We start from the raw sequence: 12744 nt of genomic DNA on the forward strand, positions 1-12744 counted from the left end.
CCTGACCTTCTACGGGCTGCCTTCCTACCCTCACTTCTACAGTGAGTTGTGCAACATGCTGCAGGCAGGGGTCCAAGGAGGCCAGCACAGCCCTCACTGCCATCACCGGGGCCCAGAGGGCCGCCTAGATCCTGCAGTCCCAGAAGCCTGTACACACCTGATCATCACGGGAGAGAAGGGTGACCACTGCGCCTCCTGAGTGGCGCAGTGGTCTAAGGCACTGCATCGCAGTGCTAGCTGTGCCACTAGAGATCCTGGTTCGAATCCAGGCTCTGTTGTAGCTGGCTGCGACTGGGAGACCCATGGGGCGGCGCACAATTGGTCCAGGGTAGGGGAGGGAATGGCCGGCAGGGATGTAGCTCAGTTGGTAGAGCATGGCCCCCCGTTCGATTCCCACGGGGGGCCAGTATGAAAAAATAAAAATAAAATAATAATGTATGCACTCACTAACTGTAAGTCGCTCTGGATAAGAGCATCTGCTAAATGACGTAAATGTAAGGGCTCATGACCCTAACTGACGGATGGAAAGTGATTGATATCTGTAGGTACAAAGAGGGAACATCTCTTTCAAGAGCCAGTGTTTTTACTACACAGGTCATCAATTACGACAATCATGAAAATGGATTGACTATAGTCGGACATATTGACATTTTACATAGGCTACTGTTGAAAATAGGATCTCTGCTTTCTAATGATGCCAACTTTGTCTCTTTTAATGTCAAACTGTGATTTTTATATCAATATGTAACCGGTGTGAAATGGCTAGCTAGTTAACGGTGCGTGCTAGTAGCGTTTCAATCGGTTATGTCACTTGCTCCGAGACCTTGAAGTAGTTGTTTCCCTTGCTCTGCAAGGGCCGCAGATCTTGTGGAGCGATGCTTCGATGGGAAGCAGTTGTGTTCAGAGGGTCCCTGGTTCAAGTCCAGGATGGAGCGGGACGGAAGCAAGACTGTTACAAATACACCCAATTTGTCAGTGTTACTGGTATTAAATAGATGTTACCTGAGATGTTAAGTGTCTTTAACATTAACTAAAAAAACAAGTATATGAAACAATGAGTCTATTACCAGCATTCACATTTTTTGAGTGTTGTAGTGTCATGTTAGCGTATTGCTTTTAATTACCTCAAGCCATATGGATATGTGCACCCTGGCTTTATATCCTTTTGTTACACATGGAGCTATTGTATTAAGATATACAGTACCAGTCAAAAGTTTGGACACACCTACTTATTCAAGGGTTTTTCTTTATTTGTACTATTTTTTAAATTGTAGAATAATAGTAAAGACATCAAAACTATGAAATAACACATGGAATCATGTAGTAACCAAAAAAGTGTTAAACAAATCAAATAGCCACCCTTTGCCTTGATGACAGCTTTGCACACTCATGGTATTCTCTCAACCAGCTTCATGAGGTATGCACCTGGAATGCATTTCAATTAACAGGTGGGCCTTGTTAAAAGTTAATTTGTGGAATTTCTTTCCTTCTTAATGTGTTTGAGCCAATCAGTTGTGTTGTGACAAGGTAGGGGGAGGTATACAGAAGATAGCCCTATTTGGTAAAATACCAAGTCCATATTATGGCAAGAACAGCTCAAATAAGCAAAGAGAAATGACAGTCCATCATTACTTTAAGACATGAAGGTCAGTCAATACGGAACATTGAAGTGCTGTCGCAATACCCATCAAGCGCTATGATGAAACTGGCTCTCATGAGGACCGCCCAGAGATACCTCTGTTGCAGAGGAAAAGTTCATTAGAGTTACAAGCCTCAGAAATTGCAGCCCAACTAAATGCTTCACAGACACATCTCAACATCAACTGTTCAGAGGGGACTGTGTGAATCAGGCCTTCATGGTCGAATTGCTGCAAAGAAACCACTACTAAAGGACACCAATAAGAAGAGACCTGCTTGGGCCAAGAACACGAGCAATGGACATTAGACCGGTGGAAATGTGTCCTTTGGTCTGGAGCCAAATTTGAGATTTTTGGTTCCAACCGCCGTGTCTTTGTGAGACGCAGTGTGGGTGAACGGATGATCTCCACGTGTAGTACCCATCATAAAGCATGGAGGAGGTGGTGTTACGGTGTGGGGGTGCTTTGCTGGTGACGCTGTCTGTGATTTATTTAGAATTCATGGCACACTTAACCAGCATGGCTTCCACAGCATTCTGCAGCGATGCACCATCCCATCTGATTTGGCCTTAGTGGGACTATCATTTGTTTTTCAACAGGACAATGACCCAACACACCTCCAGGCTGTATAAGGGCTATTTTACCAAGAAGGAGAGTGATGGAGTGCTGCATCAGATGACCAGCCTCCACAATCCCCCGACCTCAACCCAATTGCGATGGTTTGGGATGAGTCGGACAGCAGAGTGAAGGAAAAGCAGCCAACAAGTGCTCAGCATTTGTGTGAACTCCTTCAAGACTGTTGGAAAAGCATTCCAGGGAAGCTGGTTGAGAATGCCAAGTGTGTGCAAAGCTGTCATCAAGGCAAAGGGTGGATATTTGAAGAATCTCAAATATTTTGATTTGTTTAACACTTTTTTTGGCTACTACATGATTCCATGTGTTATTTCATAGTTGATGTCTTCACTATTATTCTACAATGTAGAAAATAAAGAAATGAGTAGGTGTGTCCAAACATTTGACTGGTACTTATATAATTAATAAGAGTGAATCACTTAACTACTGTGGTAATATCCTCACGGTGTGTGTTATCCAGTGTCCACCCATCTCTACCAAAAGGACACTCACTGACTTTTCCCCAAAAAGGACCACACAATATTCAGCTCTGCACCTACATGTTTTATTTATTTAAAAAAATACAAAATTAAAAAAAAAGTTTCCATAGGAAAGTGATACAAATGTGCAATCCAATCTCCTTCGTATCCTTTTTAAAATGCATCGTCAATAGCGATAATTATAATTTTTCGTATCATTAACTGACATACTACCTTGCGACAATATTGAAAAAAAATAATACAGAAAAGGAGAAGAGGAGAGGGACAGTCTGCATGTTGAGTCCCTACATTGAATAAAGGGTTCTGTATGAAAGAGGAGATCGGGGAAAATTAAATATCTGTAGCAGCCATTTCCTGGAGAAGTAATCCGCCCTCAAAACAGCTCCTTTAGAGTCATGAGAATGGGTAGTGGATTCAACTGAAACAGGGAGCCTTCTGGGAGTTGGAGTTTACAAGAGAAAATCCCCACGACACTGCCATATAACATTTACATTGTCATTTAGCAAATGCTCCCATCTAGAGCGACTTATGGTCAATGCAAATTAAGGTATTTTGTGGCCCCTCCTGGAATTGAACATACAACCTTTGTTGTAAGCATTAGCCAATCAGACCCCTGTAACAATATGACTACAACCCTCCGAGATGTACCTTTAGCGATGTTAAGAGAGATTCAACCTCAGCTCAGGATTAAATCTCAGTCTTTCATACAGACAAGTGAGAAATGTGCGCCAACATGCCCCTCTCATTCTCCCGTCAAGTAACTGGCCTTTCAACGGTACAAGTTTTTTTTTTTAAAGCAACATTGAATAGGAAATGAATAAAAACATAGGCTACTGGCCGGTAGAGTGGCAGTGTGGGGGTGGGTATGTATGAGATTATGTTGGTGTTATGTTTAGAGCACACAGGTCTGGCTAGGCTTGGCAGGCAGCTCCAGGCTGCTTTCATGGCCACAGCTGGATGTCACACAGGATGCCTCCTCAACAGGAGTGGGTATCCCCTGGGCACAGATCTGCTGCATGCACTGCCTACACAGGACAAGAGAAAACCGAGACAGATTTAGAATCAGAAGGAAGGTTGAGGATTGATGATACATCACTGTATGGAGACATGCTACCACAATCACATTCTATTTGTCTCTACATACGATTCTACTACATTTCCAACAATTTACCAAGCTGTGCGGGACATGATGTAGTAGATGTCTGGCTTCTGGAAGCCGTTGAAGGTAGAGGAGGCAGCCACGGTGTAGGCCCCCATATTCTCAAACAGCAGCCACTCTCCCACTTGCATGTCCGGCAGACTGCACACCTCAGCAATGCGATCCAGGCCGTCACAGGTTGGTCCCCAGATGCTGCAGGGGTACATACGCTCATCTGGCTTTGGCTTCTGTAGAAGGATGAAGAGAGCAGGGATTAACAAAATCGTCAGACTTATTTTATTGGTTTTATAAACTTGCTTTTTGTGTGAGTTAGTTTGGTTGATTGAAATGAAGAGTGTTAATCAACTTACCTTGTGCAGGGTAGGCAAGGGGTGAGCATGGTCATATAGAATACAGTTGAAGGAGCCATAGACGCCATCGTTCACATAGTACATCAGAGTCCGGTCACTGGTCCAATCGTCATCCTCTGTAGGGGCAGAGTTGTGTAAATTATAATGAAACTTGGCTCGCTATTACTTTGGGTTGAGTGATGCAATTTTATTTGGCACGTCAGGCACTCGCCACAAGTTTGCGGATTGAGTCAATTTGCTCATACCGTCAGAGGCAGACTGCTCGTTCATGATGACCTTTTTGGCGATGATGTTAACAGCTAGGGTGTAGGCAGAGGCCACGTAGTAGCGACCTGGCTCAGCAATGATCCGGATCCCAGAGTCTGCAGGGAAATACTTGTCCAGTGCTGGGTTGATAACTGCTGTGATCTCCTCAAACTTGAGCTTGGTATCCTCAGACCCAGGGAAACCGCCACCAATGTCCAGGAGGGTCATGTTGAAACCCACCTCGGCCTGCAGAAAATAGAACCAACAAAGAGGAGTTAGACCTACAACTTGGGGGCCAACTGCAGGTTAAGGGTCCATTTATAAATTGAGGTGATAAGTTCAAGCAGAGAAAGACAGAAAGACACTCACTCCAATGTCAAAGACACAGTGGGCGTCAGAGATGGCCTGGCTGTAGGTGTCTGGGTCGGTGCAGCCGCTGCCCACGTGGAAGCTGACCCCGATAACGTCCAGGCCCAGCTCCTTAGCCCTCTCCAGGAGACCCCGGCATGCCTTCAGGGTGGCACCAAACTTCACACTGAGCCGGCACACAGCCTTGGAATCATCTGTGGCAATGCGCAGGACCAGTCTGGACAAGGAGAGAGAAAAGTTGGAGGTGCACTTTTCTAGAGTAGCCGTATAAGTTACTTACAAAACCAGGTGTTTTCAGTGTGGCTAAAGAATGGGGGTGGAGATGTTTCTTACTTGGCATTGTCGTGGCACCGAGCCACCTTCATGAGCTCCACGTCACTGTCGAAGGTCATCATCTGCACTCCGTGGGCAGAGGCATACTTGATCTGGGACACCTGCTTGCAAGGGTTGGCGTAGATGATCCTGCTAGCGTCCACACCCAGAGATTGAACGATCTGGATCTCAGTCTGATGGGACAAAGAAAGAGTGGGTCAGAACAGGAAACGCCTTCACAGGGCAGCAGGGTTGGGGTCAAGGCCATTTCAAAATTAGGAGGTGTTTAGAAAGAGGCTAACCTTGCTTGCACAGTCAAAGCCGGCGCCCAAGGAGGCCAGGGTCGTGACAACAGCCCGGCTGTCGTTGCATTTGACAGCATAGAAGGGCGTTACGCGAGGCATGGTACATGCCCATCGCATGTGCTTCTTCAGCACGTCACCCAAGTCGCACACGTAGAAGGCATCCTTATCATCCTGGAGGGGCAAAGACATGCATGCAAGGGAATAAGAAATACATCTTACAAGACAAATGCCTTGTCAACAAATTACACTTCTCACACCAAATGAAGCAGAATCAGGGACAGCAGGAAGTTGTTCTTACCGACATGGACGTCTCGTTGATCTTCTGCTCAACAATGTCACGGGCACAGAAGCCCTCCTCCAGGAAGGCAAAATTGTCAGGAGCGAACGTGTTCATGGTCGCAGAAAAACGTTTAGATTGGTCACAAAAGAAAACTGTGGAAAAAGGAGATCTGTGTTAAAATGGTAGCACAGCTCCCTACATTAGCCAGTTTATCAGTGGGCTAGTTGTTCAAGGAATAGCCTTATCAATGTTGGCTCAATTCCCTGAAAGTAGCATTCAAATGCTTGTACAAGACTGCTCATTATTATCTGGAACAGGAATGTGCCTAAATTACCAGCATAATTACTCCCAGAGCTACAGTGCACCAATTACAACCAACCCCAGTATCTCATAGGCATGTGCTGTTAACACCCATTCTAGAATATTGTGACATGCATGTTGGAAATGACGTTGGATTGGAAAGCAACACTTACTTGGACAAGAAAGAGATGGAATTCAGCAAAGTAGTTTAATCAGGTGCAGAGCAGCCAAGGCGGTTCACCAGTGAAGTTGAAACCTTTCACATAACACTCTAGGCCGGGGCCTGCAGAGTAGCCAGTGTGCGCTTTCCTAAAGCGATTATTCTACAAACAGTAAAATAAAATGTGTGAAAATACAGTAGCATAAAAAGAGGACAGTGTCATATGCTGTGTTGAGTTTAATGGACATTTCCTTCATTCATTCAGTGTCAACCAGACCTGTTAGCATTTGAGATAATCCTATATGAGGCGCAGTTACTGTTAGCAGCAGCAGTCTATTATCAGAGAGGATGAATAGGCAATATTTACATTTTAGTCATTTAGCAGACGGTCTTATCCAGAGCGAATTACAGTTAGTGAGTGCATACATATATATGTTCCCCCGGTGGGAAACGAACCCACAACCCTGGCGTTGCAAACGCCATGCTCTACCAACTAAGCTACACGGGACGATTGACTTTTTTTAATTTATTGAGCCAGTAGGCCTACTCTATAGTTGCTTTAATGCATTATTGGGCACTCTGAAGGAATGTTTTGTTGAACAAGCACACCTGAGTACAGTCAGTGCTATCTGGGATCCTTGGGACATCCCTCCCTAAACATTTTAAACTGTCAACTTCAATGGGATAGGGACTTCCCAAGGATCCCGGATAGCACAGACTCTTGAGTAGGCCTACTGGCTCAATCTTTTCTCCAGCTCAAAGGGTCATGGCTAAAAAGAGTCCAGCTTCTGTCAAATAAACATCAGATTTTTCGTAGCAGGTTAAGAGAAGATACGCAACAGGTTAGGATAATTAGGTTAGGGAAAGGGTTAGCAAAAATTTCAACTTTTGCTATTCATTTGCCAAAAGCTGGATTCCTTCTAGCCATGACCCTCTCAAAGGGATAAAACGAAGACAGTAGAGTATGGAGATGGGCAGAAACTGCTTCTCCAATAGAAATCCCTGATCACACTTGTAGGCGAAGTCATGGTGAAGTTGGCTAGTTAAAGGTGTCCGCATCCTTCCCAGCCGAAACAGTTTGTGCATATATTATTACATTTTTGTTCGTTTTGGACTTCTTGTGAAATACTGCACCAAACATCTTAGTTATTTGTAAAATTGTACGACTAAGATCTCCTCTGCAAAACGTCAAAATTAATGCCAGATTAATAGAGTTATCTCAATTAATTCTGACTATTTTGAGGAAGTATATGCTGGCTACAGCGGCTCAAAATTGTCAAACAGTACTATTGCCGCTCTCATTTTTCAAGCAAAGCTCTTTTAAGCGCCGGTTCGCCTAGCCGCCATGACGACGAAGGGGTGTAGACTCCAGTTTGCCTCAAGAAAATATTTCCTGTGCCCAACAACTGAAAAAATCATTACCGAAGTCCAAAACTAATAAAAATGTCACAAAATGTCATTATAATATATGCAAACTCCAGTGTTGGGAAAAAGTACGTAACCATCATACTTGAGTAAAAGTAAAGATACCTTAATAGAAAATGACTCAAGTAAAAGTGACTCACCCACTAAAATACTACTTGAGTGAAAGTCTAAAAGTATTTGGTTTAAAATATACTTAAGTATCAAAAGTATAAATTATTTCAAATTCCTGATATTAAGCAAACCATATAGCACCATTTTCTAGTTTTTTATTTTATTTACTGATAACCAGGGGCACAATCCAACACTGACATAATTTACAAACGAAGCATTTGTGTTTAATGAGTCTGCCAGATTAGAGGCAGTAGAGATGACCAGGGATGTTCTCTTGATAAGTGTGTGAATTGAACCATTTTAATGTCCTGCTAAGCATTCAAAATGTCATGAGTACTTTTGAGTGTCGGGGAAAATGTATGGAGTAAAAAGTACATTATTTTCATTAGGAATGTAGTGAAGTAAAAGTAGTCCAAAATATAAATAGTAAAGTAAATTACAGATACCCCAAAAAACTACTTGTATTTTTACTTAAGTACTTTACACCGACAAACTCTTCCGAACTGTTTTGGTTGGGAAGCATGTGGACGCCTTTAAGGCTCATGTGCAGAAACACGTCATCGGGTCCAACGGTCGTCTCGCGCCGAACTGCGCATGTGCAAGCAGTAAAATCAAAGGCACTCCTTCGATATGAAGTTGTTTTTGACCAAAATGAAAACGTGTCCGTTTGTTACTTAAACGAGGTTGGAGTAATAAAATGTTAAACTACAAGAAATTGGCTCGAATCTAGGTTGTGCCTTTAGATTGAGAAAATGAACAACTAAGGAATCATTTTTCACTTCTCTCATTGACTTCAAATTCCAAACCCCGGCCTGTTTGCTCTGTTCAGCGGGCCTGTTTCGCAAGCATTCTCGGAAGTCTCGCAATGTAGCATCTCGGTTTATAAACCCTGGGACGTAACTAGTTACCACAGCCACAAAGTCATAAACCTCGCCTATTTATTCAATGTATCTTCTTAAAACGTTATTGCAAACCTAACCATACTGTTAACCTTATGACTAGCCATAACCTTAAATTATGACCAAAAAGCTAATTTTAACTTTGTGGCTGTAATAACGAGTGGAAACCGAAAAGGACACGATCTTTTTTCCAAGTAGCCTACTACCAGTACTGGCAGTATGCATTTCAGCTCATACCCCAAATCCATCACTTCCATCGAGCCAAAAACACAAAAATGTTTTAGAAGATAGCGGTACGTAAAAGCTAGCTAACGTTACTACTTGTACAATATGGCATATCAATAACATACTGTAACGACCCTGGATTTATAAGCGCGGATATCGACTCTTACTTTTGGGGCACAGTCGATGGCGGCATGGCGCGCTGGACTTCGGCCTAGAAGGTTGAGGGTTCGATACCTGTTCCCTGCCTGTTTCATTACAATACTGTAACTTACTAGCTAACGTTAGCTAAACACTATGACACGATTTGACTAAGCCAACTTGGATAGCTCATAATGAATGAATGAATACCGGTAGCGTAATTTACCTAGTCAGTTTAAAATAAATTAGGAAGTTACTGTGAAAACGTAGAATAAATTAGTGAAGGTTTACCTTAAAAAGCATTTACAAAGAGTGTGTCCATTAGACCAGAGTCCTGGAAAAAATGACTTGGTTTTCCCTTGTTAGCCGAGTCTTGTCACGGAACTGTTTAGCACTCTCTGTCTGAACTAGAAGTGTAAATGCGTGTTTTGATACTGACTGTATTTATAGAGGTACCGTCTCCACGACAACACGCCAGCTGAAACTGGCCTTCAGTCGACGTAGGAAGGAACTGGTTTAGACTTGTCACCCGCTCCATGTGCTCGTAGAGGAAGTAGGAGGAGGCAGATAAAGCCGGTTTTGACTAGATGGGATACTGCTTTTGTAGCCTGGGTACCTATTTAGCTAACATTCCACACCCTGAGTGGCAAGGAGTGGAATGTTAGCGAAAGAGACTGGTACTCAGGCTACAGCTTTTGTGATTTGACTTTTCGTAGCAGGTTAGGAGAATTTACGCAGCAACTTATGAGAATTAACGTAGCAGGTTAGGAGAATTAGGTTACGGTTAGGAAAACAGTTTAAAAAAAACTTTTAACGCGAATTTGACAAAAGCTTTATCCCTTCTAGCCATGGCCAGATAAAGCGATCTCTTCATTTACCGGCTCAATGCAATGCCTTGGAAATGTATTTTTTATTGTCTAAACCAAATTATAAGCTACTTTGCAGACTAACATAATTGAAACACAGTTGTTTTTAGTATTTAAGTTTTACAACTTTAAACCAATTCTGAAGATGATTTAATTGGCTGCTATTGTGCTTTGAGCTAGAGAGCACCTTACCGATCACTGCACCTGTACACAGCCCATCTGAAATTAGCCCACCCAACTACCTCATCCCTATATTGTTATTTATTTTGCTCTTTTGCACGCCAGTATCTCTATTTGCACATAATCTCTTGCACATCTAGCATTCCAGTGTTAATACTATTGTAATTATTTTGCACTATAGCCTATTTATTGCCTTACCTCCATAACTTGCTACATTTGCACACACTGTATATATATTTTCTGTTGTATTTTTGACTATGTTTTTTACCCCATATGTAACTCTGTGTTGTTTTTATCGCACTGCTTTGCTTTATCTTGGCCAGGTCGCAGTTGTAAATGAGAACTTGTTCTCAACTGGCTTACCTGGTTAAATAAAGGTGAAATAAATAAAAAAGAGCCACCAGGCAGACAATAATGCTTGCCATGATCCAGTCAGAATCAGTTCCATAACTGAACTTCCCTGTGTTGGTTCTGAAGATGTGAAGAAAAAAAATATATATATATACAGTACCAGTCAAAAGTTTGGAAACACCTACTCATTCAACGGTTTTTCTTTATTTTTACTATTTTCTACATTGTAGAATAATAGTGAAGACATCAAAACTATGAAATTACACATGGAATCATGTAGAAACCAAAAAAGTGTTAAACAAATCAAAATATATTTTATATTTGAGATTCTTCTAATAGCCACCCTTTGCCTTGATGACAGCTTTGCACAGGAGGACAGTTGGCCATTTAACCCAATAACTGAGTCGTCAACTCTCCATTCTCCCTCTCCCTGAAAATACCATTAGCACGCAGTCACTTTGGGGCTTGGATGTTGACCCTTTACTGCACTGGTTTTGTCGCTGTGTCACTTAGCGCTAGGGGTCAATGTGACCAATCAGGATCAAATGTACTTATCTTGTTGTCATTCGAATTTTTTCCACAAGATGCTCACTTAAGAGCTTACTGTAACAGGTCAAGGCTGATTTAGTTGCTATTTCAGCTTAGAAGTATCACATTTCACATTATGTTGTAGATTTGTACTAGTAACTTTTCCTTGAACAGAAACTAAATTCGTCAAGGGAATTGTATGAGTAACACTGTTCGAACTTCAGTAATCAAATCAAATCAAATTTTATTGGCCACATGCGCCGAATACAACAGGTGCAGACATTACAGTGAAATGCTTACTTACAGCCCTTAACCAACAGTGCATTTATTTTTAACAAAAAAGTAAAAATAAAACAACAACAAAAAAAGTGGAGGAAAAAAAGAGCAGAAGTAAAATAAAATAACAGTAGGGAGGCTATATATACAGGGGGGTACCGGTGCAGAGTCAATGTGCGGGGGCACCGGCTAATTGAGGTAGTTGAAGTAATATGTACATGTGGGTAGAGTTAAAGTGATTATGCATAAATAATTAACAGAGTAGCAGCAGCGTAAAAGGATGGGGTGGTGGGGCAGTGCAAGAGACTGATTGTTTGACCCTGATCCGTCTTCAAATTACTAGAGATTCCTGAAAAGAACAGATGGACCACTTTTCCATGCTGCCATCAGCCCAATTTTAGCTTTCAGAGACTTTGGGGTTGGGAGTAGACATTACTCTTGGAAAAATTAAGAATTGGATCATTAGTGACCCAATAGCACTTATGGAAACATTGGCATTCCACTTTTAAGAGGCTGGTCATATGGGTTTCAGTTCAAAGCCTCTCATAGGAAACTTCAAGCATCATGAAGACTACATATCTGCGGTTTTGTGAAATGGGTTCTCCAGATCAAAATGGGCCACAATCAAATTGGCATCTTCTCTTTTCACGACCATGAGTTGGTTTCCATTCAGACTTTCACATTTACCACCAGACTAGCATATGAAGTCATTCTTTAAACTAGGGTTTGAAACCCCAAGAACCTCACTGTTTTTCTCAATGGAATAAAAAAATGGAAAAGAGGAAGGGGTGGGGGAATGGAGAAATGTCTGCAAGGGCAAACCAGACAAAACAGTCTGCTATGCTCCAGTTGTTGCTCTTTTTTCATCCTTGCTTGGCGGGAAGCCCTGCTGCCATCCCTACCCTTGCTTCTCATTTTGTTTGGCGGATGGACATCAACCAACCCCGAAGCACACATGGTTCCTGAGCAGGAAGTAGGCCTCAGCTCGAGGGTTAATTCATATCAACACACCCAGTCACTACAAAGATACAGGCGTCCTTCCTAACTCAGTTGCCGGAGAGGAATTTCACCATGAGGCCAATGGTGACTAAAACAGTTAAATAGTTTAATGGCTGTGATAAGAGAAAACATTGTAGTTACTCCACAATACTAACCTAATTAACAGAGTGAAAAGAAGGAAGCCTGTACAGAATAAAAATATTCCAAAACATGCATCCTGTTTGCAACAAGGCACTAAAGTAATACTGCAAAACATGTGGCAAAGCAATTTACTTTATGTCCTGAATACAAAGTGTTATGTTTGGCTAAATCCAATACAACACATTACTGAGTACCAATCTCCATATTTTCAAGCATAGTGGTGGCTGCATCATGCTATGGGTATGCTTGTAATCGTTAAGGACTCGGGAGTTTTTCAGGATAGAAAAAGAAACGGAATGGAGCTAAGCACAGGCAAAATCCTAGAGGAAAACCTGGTTCAGTCTGCATTCCAGCAGGATAATAACCTAAAACACA

The 12744-nt window shown here is 42.2% G+C and overlaps 1 protein-coding gene across 1 annotated transcript; it reads right to left on the minus strand.

The window, feature by feature from the left end:
- Window positions 1–2792: 2792 nt before the first annotated feature.
- LOC121539434 (ornithine decarboxylase 1) lies at window positions 2793–9558 on the minus strand. The gene is made up of 10 exons (XM_041847930.2): window positions 9320–9558; window positions 6244–6393; window positions 5789–5922; window positions 5488–5661; window positions 5207–5379; window positions 4874–5090; window positions 4504–4750; window positions 4259–4374; window positions 3921–4135; window positions 2793–3774 (listed from the first exon to the last, which is right to left on the minus strand). The coding sequence occupies exons 3-10, from the start codon at window positions 5882–5884 to the stop codon at window positions 3642–3644; spliced, it is 1371 nt and encodes a 456-aa protein (XP_041703864.1). The 5' UTR covers window positions 5885–5922; window positions 6244–6393; window positions 9320–9558; the 3' UTR covers window positions 2793–3641.
- Between the last annotated feature and the right edge of the window lie 3186 nt (window positions 9559–12744).

The sequence above is a fragment of the Coregonus clupeaformis genome, chromosome 25, assembly GCF_020615455.1.
Source record: "Coregonus clupeaformis isolate EN_2021a chromosome 25, ASM2061545v1, whole genome shotgun sequence".
Lineage (NCBI taxonomy): Eukaryota > Metazoa > Chordata > Actinopteri > Salmoniformes > Salmonidae > Coregonus > Coregonus clupeaformis.